The sequence below is a fragment of the Diadema antillarum genome, unplaced genomic scaffold, assembly GCF_040938485.1.
Source record: "Diadema antillarum isolate AM-2024a unplaced genomic scaffold, OU_Dant_1.0 seq00000169_RagTag, whole genome shotgun sequence".
NCBI lineage: Eukaryota > Metazoa > Echinodermata > Echinoidea > Diadematoida > Diadematidae > Diadema > Diadema antillarum.
In genome coordinates this window covers 1,430,132-1,443,613 of record NW_027271238.1, presented here as the reverse complement: position 1 = coordinate 1,443,613, position 13,482 = coordinate 1,430,132, and the positions used below count along the sequence as shown (strand labels likewise).

The window sequence follows — 13,482 nt, the reverse complement described above, 5'->3', positions numbered from 1 at the left end:
AGCTGCACATTGTATAACACACCCCCTAACGATAACCCACCCACAGAACTGCTAGAAATCTTGCACCTTGCCCACTTACCACAGATCTTCAAAGGTGCCTCCAATTCCAGCAGATTGGGTTGACTGAGGAAGATTTCTCTCGACTTCAGACAGAGACCACGGATATCTGCCTCCGTCAATTGAACATTCTTTCCGGGTCTGGTGCCGCGAGCTGTACACAGATATGAAAGCAAAGGCAACATTTATAAATTACCTTGGCAAAAAATGCATAAATTGAAGGATGAAATGTGATTATTTCAACCAAAACATTATACACATATAATGTACAAATCAAAAGTGCTACAAAGCAAGCAATGTTGAAGCAGGGAGGTGGAAGAAAGATGGAGTGTGCTCTTCTGAGTTTCCTTTGAAGTCATGCGTGGCCCCGACAGCGTCTTTTTCCCCCTCCCGTAATCCCATTACTCACGCTCGGCGCACTGCAAGTCGTAAATCTTGTGGCGGAAACTCACGACGCGAAATGCATTGTGGTCGGGGAATAAAATGGCGTCCTACGGTGTAAGCACAGAACTCTATAGAGTGTATTCTGTAAAGCAGTGGTGTAAGCAGTGGTGGTGGTTCTGGCGATCGTGATTTTGACGGAGACGAGTTTGTTGAGGAGGAATTGCTTTTAGCAAATTCAAAATCACATTGACACAGCAACTTAACGAAATTTGATTTGCAATTGAAACTGAAACTCAGAAAGTTAGTTGGGCCTTGGCTTTTGGAAATTGGAGGCCAAGGCAAGGGCAAGGCTCAGGACACTGTTTAGCGCAGCGTCACCTCAGGTACGCTGCCTAGGAAAAGCATACCTAATAGTCCTAGCTAGTAGACTCTAGTATTTCACAAACTAGAATCTAACCACTGTTAAACGTTAGATTCTACTAGCTCCAGAGGTGTACTCTGCTACTTTTTAATTCAATTTTTTGTAACGTTAGCATGGGGTAGAGTCAAGCCGATTACCGGTATTTACCGATGAATGATCGAGGGAGAGTGAGGCGAAACACTGTATATTAAGCTCTGTTTTTCCCCCTAAAATATACTTACAGCATCATACATCTAGGCTTTTATAGATATCATCTTTAATTCTCTACGGAAAATTATTATAATCAAGGCTGATATGTCTAATTTACACTTTTTAACACTCAACTTTCCATTCCAATATGTATTTACTAGTAACTCAAATTCACCTAAACAACGGCAACGAATGCTGTCCCGACGCCTACGCGGCGGCCCTACAACAACCCGACGAGTACGCTGAAAAGCCCCAGCTCGCTTGGGTGCAGACGAAAAAAAAAAAAACGTTTCGGTCTCTATGAAGCACTACTTTTACACTCGAACTGTTTGAAAACACGCCCGAACACGCTCATGTAACTGATATCATTTTGAAGATCAAGGTCAGCCCTACCTCTCTAACTATAAAAAAATTGCGGAAATGTGCGGGATTTCTCATAATCGATACAGAAACAATATGATGACATCTCTAGCGCACAAAACTTACTGCTCAGTAACTCCGTTGTTTGTGTACCGATTTCGCTGGTTCAAACGGCAATCTCCTCAGCACAGTCTGCTGAACCAGCGAAAGGTATAGACATACTACGCTACCCAATACTTGAGCCATAAGTTGTAGCTTTCGAAGGGGGACGTCTTTCACTGAATGTAATAGACTGCCAAAATTTTGAATATGACGTCATATTGTCGGTGCCACGCATCGCTTCAAAGCCCGATTTTTACGAGCGTGTGTTTATGGAAGGCCTGGAAAGGAGATCATGTTGCGTCACTCTAGTGCGCCGGAGGGTGATGGGTGGACCGATAAGGCCAGATTTTGACATATTTATCACAGAATGAGGGTTGGATTTCAAGAAGTTAATCGGTGTAAGAGCACTTGATTTTTTTTCTGAGGGAAGCTCTCAGAGTGCCATCTCCATCTTTCTTCCACCTCCCTGGTTGAAGTAAACACTGCACAGTACTTCTATAGTGTGCAAGCAGTATGAAACTGACAATGAATGAATGTACATTCTATAATCATATTCAACATTTTTATTGAAGAGCACAGTGCAAGTACAATTGTATGCATTACTGCGTTGTACCAGTACTGTAAACGTCAATATTTTCGCGCGATTAATTTTTCGCGCTGAGCGGCTCGAAAACGTATTCGCGGGTTCTTAAATTCGCGCTCCGCAGCAGGTTACTTTACTGTAGTACACATTCACTGCTTTCATCCAAAGCCTCTGTTACATAGCTTGCTATGCCAGCGTACGACAAGCGACGTAGCGAGCGGCTCGACTGCGAGTACAAGCACTCAAATACGTAGTACAGCTGTGACTCTAGTACCGTAGTCACGGGGGACTGTAGCTGTAGCATCGATGCGTGCGGTGCACACATGCATGCTACAGTACACAGCAATCTAGGGTATCGTCTCTTCGCACAGTACTACTAGCGTAAACATGCCTGTACATTGTACTACGTAGCAGTATCATCGATGAAGCGCACACAATTCATCCCGTTCAAAATGTGCGTAGAAAATTGTGAAGATATATTCGCGCGTTTTTGAATTCGCGCTAGCCGAGCGTAGCGCAAAATCCGCGAAAATTAATGTACCGCGAAAATTTCTACAGAATAGACTTCCCTCAATAAAGTCGTTAGGTTGAGATGCTATCAGTTAATATTTCAAATCCATGCAAGTCATGTTAAGTTACAACTGAATGACATCAGGAATGAAACTCTTGGGCAGATGAGTACATTTCACTACAGATGATTAAAAAAGGAATGAACATGCACAGATGTGGATATAATTACACCAAGCTGACACACTTAATCAGGCAAAGTCTGATGGTGAAGTACATGTACCCACAGATAGTCTAGCTCAAAGACAGTCATTTACACTGACCCACAAAGGCATCAGAGGCGTGCACATGACACATTTTACTCTGTATTAACATGGCACCATGTTTGGTGCAAGCCTGTAAGCTTATGCATGGCAAAACATCTAAAAGCAAGCATTTCCTACTCGTGAGTGGGTGTGTGTTTTCAGCACGCCCCTTCTAGCACATCCTGACATGAGCGAGCTACACTAGTCTCGACTCCACAGTCCAAGACAAGCAGCGATCCCGTGTGGCGATAATTCCCGATGTTGTGTGCGTGAGTGTGAGGAGTGCATGCACGCATATCATTACTCTATCGTCCGTACATGCATGCATTTCAGATGGGAGCCGGTTAGAGAGAACCCGGTTGCTATGCTGATGCTCCTCTCATAGAGAGAGGCTTGCATGCATGCAAACATGACAAGAGCCAATGGTTGCAAGCCTCATACATGTACAGTACGCACTATACATTGTACTTCATGCACAAACTGTACAGTGCTTCCAACCTTGCATCATCTGAAGAAAGGGACCAACACTACATGTACGTTGCCTACTATCTAATCAATTAAAATATCTAATGAATGCATGATTATCCACACAATGTGTATGCCACACTTCCTATGTATTCACAACATAACCAAATCTTGACGAGTAGACAATAGCATCTGGTACACTGTAGTTTTTAAGTACATCAGTTTTGCTTTTTTAAATACACACACACACACACAAACACACAAACACAATAAAAACAAAATAACTTCGTAATATGTACTTACAAAATATATGGAGAGTAGGGTAAATGACTCACAATTTAACAGATTGTATACCTGTGACCATACAGTGTACATTGTATGTACGGTACTTGAAATAAACTACATCTTATAGGCCAAATAATGTAAAGCAAGAAAAGGTTTTGCTTTCAATTGAAAAAAGCTGTAACAATCTATACCATGACCAAGAACTATAAATCCCTCCGTAGAAATCCAGTCATTGGGACAGATGATTATCTAAAACTCTAACAAAGACGCAAGCGTTATGTTTTATAGAGCTTCCTACAAATCAAGTCCATGATATCAATCATACATCATACTAACATCTCCCCTCATTATCTCCTAAATAAACTTTGACAGTCGATCTAAAAATTGGTCCCACCTTGGCTGATCAGACTTCAAAGAAATAATTGGAAAAAGGAATTTAAACACAACCCCCAAAATCTCATCACTGCCTCATATGGCTGATAAATCAATGCAGGGAAGTCCACCCCACCTTGTAGAGTATTGTAAAAGTGACTGCAAGATTCTCAGGTCTAGAAAGTGCATTTTGGTGGAGAAAATGTACAACTGTATTTTAACCTTTTCTGCAATATATATTTGTGGTTACGATTTGGAAAAAAAAAAACCAGTATTTGCCACGAGAACTGCAGTATATTTTGCAAAACAAAAACAAAGACAAACAGAAAACAAAACAAAAGCATTTCAAAATACTGGAAAAAAGTTACAGTTGGTATATTTGTTAATGTGTAATGTCATCAGTGTTGGTAACATGTCAATCTATTCTCAGAGGAACAGTGAGTGATGTCTGCCTTGTTCCCTTCCCTTCCCTTCTCTACTCCATGTCTGTGCAGGAAAGAGTTATCACACACACACACAAACAAATGTATTATTTGTATGGATCCTTGTGACGCACATACTCCATGGCATTGTTCCTCCCTGTGACGCTAGCAATGAAGGTTACATTTAACTTGTAGCAATACACAGCTTGATAAAATAATAATAAAGGCCTATGATACAACAATGTATATACATGTACATTGTAAGAGGTCTAACTTGAGTTCCTTCCTAAAGTTCCTTGAATTTAAGGTCATGCTTCTCAAGATGGCTAGTGACATCACAACAAAGGTTGGGTCGTCATCAGTCAACAATGGAAGCAAGATATCTACATCTGTACAATGCTTCTACAGTGTACGAAGCCCATCAACTCGTCTTAAAACCAAGCCACAAACAGTACTCAAGGAGTGCCTCTTGTATGAATACATGCACTTCCCTTGCAGGTTTCACTTGCATTACCATTTGGTACAGTCTGTACCTGATGATTTCAGCTACAATGTACATCCTGTAATCATACCCGTACATAATGTCAATGTATATCCTGTCATTCTATTAATGAAGGCCTTAACTCTTTGGGAAGTAAGAGGTTGCACCGTATATCAGACTTCCAATGCTTGTAGAGGAGAATGTGCTAGGAGTTACAAATACATTGTACATTGTACTGGGTATTGTGTGAATGTCTAATTAAACAATGTGAGCACCAGATACATGGAAATTTGAGCCAGCTTGGAACAAGTGAGGGGGGGGGGGGGGTGGGGAGGAGGAGGCAGCAAGACAGAATAGCAGAAGAGGAACTAATCCACTGACTGCTACCTTGGTCATCACTGTGGTGGCCAAGAGTAGTTCTCATTTCCTGCTAGGTTTGTCATCCATGAAATGTACACTGCTTTATATAGCAGCCTGTGTTTGTATGGGAGTTCCATTTCAGCGGTCGATCAATCGGCCATTCTTCTGGGGAAAAGCCAAGCAGGCACGGTGGGATGTATTCAATATTTATTAGGGTTTCTCCCACTAGATGCCATATATTTCGTGAGGTTTTCATACTCGCGAATTTCACAAGTCAGGTGCTATTTGCGAATTTAACAATGTGTGAAATTATGTAACTCTGATCTCATTATGAATGTGACATGCATGTTGACATTTCTCTGTTCATTACTTACAGTGCTTTGTGAGTGTGCATTTAACCATTCGCAAAATTGTCGGGAAGTCCCGATTTACAAAAAATTATACTCCATGCTTTATGTATGCCGTATACAACAAATCTGTAGCAGCAATGTCTTTATGAAGATGTCCATCACCCTGATAAGTCCACAGTGCTCTTTGCAGACACTTTTACACATGCATGTACACTTTTTATAGTACAACTTGTGCTGGTCTGCATGTACAATGTTCATTATGAAAATAATTTATTCAACATAATCTATAAAACTAGCAGAAGAGCAAAAGCATTCCTACATATCATGCAATTTTCTACCAAATGACATCTACTAAACCTCTTCTAAAATCTTCAAATCCTGGGACAGGATACCATTACCACATGTACATGTATTCTATCCCCTTCCTTGCAACATGAACTTTCTTTCCACTATCAACAGAACTGCATTTTTATGTAATTAATGTAAACTCAAAGGCAGTGTATTAACTGCATGTACTGTACACTACATGTATACATTGTACACAACAGTGTACAGTACCACAGTACATTCTACTCCCATAATGTACATGTATGTGTGTGTGTGTGTGTGTGTGTGTGTGTGTGTGTGTGTGTGTGTGTGTGTGTGTGTGTGCATGTGTTGACTTTCTTCTATAATCATGTCAAGGTGTGTCACAAAGCAGTCTTGACAAGTTTCACTCACGAATGTTTATCAAAGCTCATCTAAACTATGATCAGAACTGAAGGAAAATTGAGTACAGGTGCAAATTGCTTTCTGTCAGTGCTATTCTTTTGTCCTTATCCTTAAAATTTGTGTTTGTTAGAAGCCCAAGGTACTGTAAAAGTGGATATTTTCGCACGACTAATTTTTCGCGCTTGGCCGGGTGAGAAGAGTTTCGCTTGTTTTTCATTCTGCGGAATCAAAACATCAATCACTGGAACATATGGCATTCAAAAATATTCGCGTGCTTTTATTTTCGCGCTAGTTTCTGGTTGCGCGAAATGCGCGAAAATTTCCACTTTTACAGTACATTTACACTGACCAAATAACTCTTTGTGTGCCATGGTGTAAACCCCCTGCGTGCCACATTATTCTCAGACACCAGTACAATGTAGCCATGCTTTGGAGAAACAATCCTCTTTTCAAATCTCTTTAAAGGACAAGTTCACCTTCACAAACATAAGGATTGAGAGAATGTAGCAATATTAGTAGAACACATCATTGAAAGTTTGAGGAAAATCAGACAATCCGTTCAAAAGTTATGAATTTTTGAAGTTTTTGTGCAGTACCCGCTGGATGAGAAGACTACTGCAGTGTATGAATAACTTAGATTTCACATGCGTACAACAATATAAGGAAAATATAAAGAGAATTTCACAAAATTCCATCTTTTGAAAAAAGTACACATTCCCCTGACTCGTTACCGACAAATGTTATGGATAATATTATTCCCCCTGCCTTTAGGAAGAGGCAAGTCAAGTGCTCTATTATTATGCGAAAAAAGTGAAAACATGTTGAATTTTCTTTTACATTTTCTTAATACTGTTGTACGCATATGACTCACAAGCTGTAGTAGTCTCCTCATCCAGCAGTTCCAACACAAAAATTTAAAAAATTCATAACTTTTGCATCGATTGTCCAATTTTCCTCAAACTTTCACTGATGTGTTCTACTAATATTGTTGCATTTTCTCAATCCTTATGTTTATGAAGGTGAACTTGTCCTTTAAAAGTCGATTTTTGTTACCCCGGAAATGTAATGAGCAAAATTGTCGAGAAAATGCCAAACTTTGCTTTGATGTAAATTGTATGACAAATCTACGATCGTTTTTCTTTCAAATGACCAGTAGCCATTGAAGAGGCATTACTTTTGCACGCAAAACAGTGCCAGTAACTTACTTAGAATTTACTCGCAAATCCAGTAGGGAATACCACTTGATAGCCAATCACCACATAAAATCAAGCTACCTGTGGCAGGAATGGAATCACGAGACACGCTTTTATTGCACTGTGGCATTTGGTGATTTATTAGTCCGTTTGGGCGGCTTTGTGCTTTTGAGCAGAATATGCGAAGTTCGCTGTTGACTGAGTTGGAGGTGCGAACGTGGCACATAAAGAGACAATCGCACATGACAGTATTTTAAAATAGTACTATGAGTCAAACAGGCAAGAGTGCACACATAAATAAAACCACACGTTCACTGTACACCTGTCCATTGTATGCACAATTCCAACATCACTCTTTAGATTCTGCGATGCAATCAACAAGTAAGAATTGGTGCTTATAACCTTCCAAAGATCTATACATGTAAGTTCCAAAGATGTCATGTGATATGCACTGTAAATGTCTACTGTCATCTACAAAGATAGCATACATGTAATCCCAAACATGGTGGCCTACTGGTTTTTAATAGAGCAGCAGGTTGCAGCATCTCATTGAGAAATTCATACAAGCACTATAAAGAACTGTGCAGCTGCCTGGGTACAAGATGAAGTGACACAGCACAGAAGGAACAAGTTGAATTCACAAAGGGAAGACATACAGCATGTACTGTACAGTGTACATGTATGTACAGCGCATCTTAATGCATGCAAGATCAAGATTCCTTTCCAAGAGATATTCAAAATACAGTAGAAAGACAAATTATGCAACATCTGAGTCTACAAAAAGCAAAGCCCTGACACAATGGCACGTTTTAATCCTACATGTACAATAATGTATTGTACTTGGGAAAGTAACATACAATAGTACTGCATCTTGTGGGGATCTGATTTGATTTGATTTGATTTGATTTGATTTATTCTCTGTAGGGCATTTCTTTATAAGAACATCAATGCAAGGAGACTTCTCAGCACACTAGCACACATGGTTTTTATTCAACACAAGCAGAACATGTAACAAGGGAACTGTGAAAGAAGGCCCTGAACCCTACACTGAAATGTCACTCTGCATGCATCATTACTCATTTATGCAAGCATCTTTTTGAATACCATTTTGCCTTGCCCTCCCTTGGGTCTCAGTTCATTGTTGTCACACTGACAGCATCTTTCTGATGCTGTAGTGCTCTATCGTCAAATGCAAAGTGTAGGCCTAACATGTTCATAATATTGTATCCTTCACAGGAGGTTAATCCTAATATCCAAACATTTGTTTAACCTCTATCTTTAGGTACCTTTCCAACTTGCTTTCTCAAAAACAAAAACAAATACATAAAAGCTTAAAACCTTTATACTACAGAGAAACAACTAATAGAGAAAACAAATTATCTAATATTTCTTTCTTTCTTTCTTTCTTTTTTTTTTTGGGGGGGGGGTTGAAAACCTTGGCATAACGTCAACTTGCTTTAACTGGCTATCACGCAATACAACAACTGTTCGTTACCCATGACAGGAATGAGACAAACTGAAATTACTACTTGTATTCTATCAATGGGGTAATTTCTACCACAGGAACACACAAACAGAAAAAAAATAATAAATCTCCAAGAATATACAGTTGTAAGGTTGTAAATAAAGAAAGCAAATAATAAACCACATACAACTGCTAATGCCACATTGAGCATGGCATGAGATTGTGACATGTTTATTCTGGTGCTACTTGTACAATGTAGCACTTGTCATTAATAGTGTTCATCACTGCAAAATGTGCTCCTGTAGTCACGGTCTGAAGCCAACAATGAGGACCATATGACACAATTACCCTTTGAACCTTATCATCATGAGGGCCTTTAATTGTATTCTAGCATGTTCTCCTAGATTATTTAAAGCCAGCATAGCCACAGTAATGGCTGTTTTGACTCCCAACGTCAAATCAAAGCATGGCAGACAAAACACTGACACTGGACATTAGGAGAATACTACAGCTTTGACACATTCTGGATTCAGAAAGAAAAAGAAAGAAAGGCAAGTAGGGTCAGTTGACAGAGGCAGCGGACACGCATAAAGCTACCCTACCCTACAGTGTACATGTAGATGGAGCTCTTTTCCTCTAACTTCCAATCAATTTGTATCAAACAAAATGAAAGTGACTGAACTTCATGCATTGAACAATGCAGGTGTTATCAGCAAGTTGTTGCACTGTAGCATGTGTACAGTCGTGAAGAAAGCTTTACACTAGTGCATTATCAATTGTGACTGAACGAGTGATGAATGTAGCGATAGCAATCACTGAACGTTGCCCATGAATGACTGGCACGGATACAAAGCAGAAAAGCATGCTGAATTATCAGCTCGGCTAAGGCTCCATGTGGGTCTGTGGCCGCTATAGACAGGTTAAAATCTACCGCGGGAAACAAAATTTGAGGCCGCTGGCCGCATTAGACAGGTGGCCACTATACACAGGGTCTTTAACGGGGCTTTTCTCTCTGGGGGATTTTTCAGTGGCCGCTATAGACAGGTGGCTGCTAAGGCAGGTTTGACTGTACATTTACATCTGGGAAAGGTTGTAAGACGTTAAGTTATTGTTGATTTTACTATGTCTCTTTAAAAGAAACATATAGTAAAATCAATATAGTGAGTCTATGTCGTGCTTCATAATAGGGCATAATTAGCAATTGGTCTTTTCTTCCACAAATTTTATCAACTAATTGAATGCAATGTCCTTCAAACAATAATAAAATGACTGCAATCACAACCTCTTTTGTCCTCTAGTGATTCCTTCCACTGGTTTATCTAATGGGCTAATTGTACAAACTGGCTTTGATCACTGATAGCTTATTGCCTTTATTTATAATACAGGAATTGATTGATCACATCAGCTAGACTCCTGATGGTACATAACCACTTCAGTGGCATTCGTATTGGTGGCATAAATCTGTCAGTCAATGATCTTGTATCATTATAAGATTTATATTTCCATCTAATTGATAAAAAGGGCAACTCCATTCAGCAATGACATAGATGAAGTGTGCACTAATTTAAATGTAGTTTTATTTCGTTTTTATCAAATGTTTACACAATGAGAACAGTAGCGAATGATCACCAGTCTATTGGGGCTCATTCTCTCGATGTGCCGAATTGACGGCGACAGACTTAATTCATAATGAATCTATCCATGAGGAGAGATGGTCACTGATCATCCCCCTGAAAGCCTCCAGAAAGAGTGGTGCGCAATCACATCTCAGCTTTCCGCTGATGCGTCTCTGCCCACGGCCATGTCACGGGGGTGCATGGGAAGATGGTATCAGTCTACTCTCCTCTCCCACTTTCTCTCCTGCTCCCGTCCGTCTCTCGACAACCCTCGCCAAGCATATTGATTCTGGGGAGGCACGTGTGCTAGGGGTGCTCCAAAACAGGCGCTTAAATACCAAAGGTAACAAGGGCACCGCATAAAGAGATGAGCATTCACATTCGTGCATTGGGTGCATGCAGTGGACTATTGGGCGAGACCGTGTTTATTCTGAGCAGCTGCTCCGACTGGTTTGGCAGTACTCGTACATGTACAGTATATGTATGGTATATGTACATCGTATATATATGTTCCAAACCTACTCAATAACAATGTTATGATCAGATATTGTTATCCCTTCATGGATTCAATCTTTATTATTTTATTCCTCCACAATTCACTTGGTTAACTTCCCAGTCTGATGGCACATGTAAATAAAATATTTCATAGATTTGTTACTGCCAGGAATACCACTGTTTTCAGATTCCACTGGATGCCTAGATGTTATTCAACCCATCATGGAGATCAGTGCACATGTTACATGTATCTCTATCAAATAGAAGTTTACCATAATTTTTTTTTATTTTAATCTTGGTGTAATGACAGTTATGAAGACCACTGAATAATTAGTGTAGAAGTGCACACAGGCTCTAGATACACTGTAGTCTGGTTGTAAACAGATGCCATGTTGTCAACATAGAATGTCATACTGACATGCTTGATGAAGTAAGCTTTCTTGCTCTCTTAGGTATTGATAATTACAAATATACATTTTACATGACAGTCGGGACAATTTAATTTGCCGATCACTTCAAACACACTATAAATTACTACATTGCTGTCTATATAGACTGTACAAAGGCATGTATGGATGTAACACCTCCATATTTATTGCTACATTGTATGCACTTCTTTAAATGGAGGTAAAATTCATTTTCATGTCCCTCTATTTTCCTATTTCGCAGTTCAAAGGTGAGACAGCTAATGTAAGTTCCAATCATGTCCCACCCTGTATCATTGTACCACAGAGAACAGAAAAATGGTACTGCTAGACTCCTGTGAGTCTTGCTGGCCAAAACTACATTTTTTACACTGCAGAAAGACATAATATCTCAAGCAATCCTTCCTTCAAAACATGTCAGATGTACATTCTGTAGGAGTGAATGAACAATGATCACAGATAATTAGTGAAATACATGTACATCTACCTTGAGTCAGAAGCATTACTGTGCTATTATTTTCAAAGAGTTTAATTTTCACAAATTTTGCAAATAACGGTCAGACCGCATATTTAAAAACATGCAAAAATGTCTCCATGCACCAGGGTAATGGTGCATTTGGTGTCTATTTGCGAAAAGAACATCTCGTGAATACGTCTGTGACCTCCTCATTCGCGAAAATATCTGTACTTGGTTGCGGGGTCAGGTAATAGTGTAGCAGATACAAATGTAGTCCATGCACAATCAATACTTCTGTAATGACTAATGGTGACAATTATGGTAATAGTTATGATACAATCCTAATTGCAGGTCTGCCAACATTCCCACATCCAAATCAGGGAGATTCCACACAGCAATCGAGGATATATCATTTGTGTTACATGCATTTCAGTGGGCAAAAATAATTCCCAAATCCGGGAGATTTTAATATTTTCTTATTCAGACATGAACAGATTTTGACATTTTCAGGGAGACTCCTGCAGAATCAGGGAGACTTGGCAGCTCTGCAATTGATCAATTGTGGAGTTTAAAATACCACTTGTAGAATCAACATCAAATACCCTGAGGCTCTTACACTATTAGTTACGTTCAGACGGCAGGCCCTAACCTCGAGGTTAGGAAACCTCGAGGTTTAGCTCTTGCCCCCTAACTACGACGTGTGTCCACACGACGAATCTTAACCTCGAGGTTACGAAACCTCGAGGTAAAGCTTCTGCCCCCCGTAACTACGAGTGGGTCAAACCGGAAGTTTCAGCACACACTGCTAACAAGACGTCTATTTATTCTTTAGTCCAACCCTGTCGGACTCGCTTACAGGTACTCTTGCTCTCTGTCATGGTATGCAGAGATAGCACTGCACTGATGACTTTATGCCTTTATGAAGATATTCGTCGAAAACATTTTTTTAGCGTCGGAGAAGAATATAGAATACAGTAGCGAGTTCGACGTGTTCAGTTTCAGAGATCAAGCGCATGGGAAGAAAAGATGATGATGTTGTTGTGTCGTGCGTCATAGGTTTTTCACGTGTAGTGTATTTGTGGTGTACGTTTGGGAGGTTGACCCGGAAGCAGAGGGAAATTGTGGGGGCTGGAGTTTACGGCGAGGTCACTCTTAACTTCGAGTTCGTTGTTTTTTGTGTCCACACGGTGCTTAACTACGAGTGGGGACCCCCCGCGGCTCGTGGTTAGAGCGCTAACCATAAGATTTCTCGTGGCTCGAAACATCGAGCAAACCTCGAGGTTTGCTAACTACGAGTGCGTCTTCACGGTCCCTAACTACAAGCTCTAACCTCGAAGTTTCCTAACTTCGAGGTTAAGGGCTCCCGTCTGAACGTAACTATTGAAACACAGTATGAAAAGAAAGCTATTCATACAATTGTAGCATTTTATACAGACACGCCCTGGGGTACATTCCCCTTGCTACAACGAAACAACAT

At 40.1% G+C, this 13,482-nt stretch overlaps 1 protein-coding gene across 1 annotated transcript in view; it reads right to left on the bottom strand.

The window, feature by feature from the left end:
* Positions 1 to 13,482, bottom strand: part of LOC139728213 (serine/threonine-protein phosphatase PP1-gamma catalytic subunit B) — a 38,928-nt gene that overhangs the window by 16,549 nt on the left and 8,897 nt on the right. Inside the window, exon 2 of the mRNA XM_071639178.1 lies at positions 80 to 211. Coding sequence (XP_071495279.1) covers positions 80 to 211 — 132 coding nt within the window. The remainder of the gene's footprint in view (positions 1 to 79; positions 212 to 13,482) is intronic.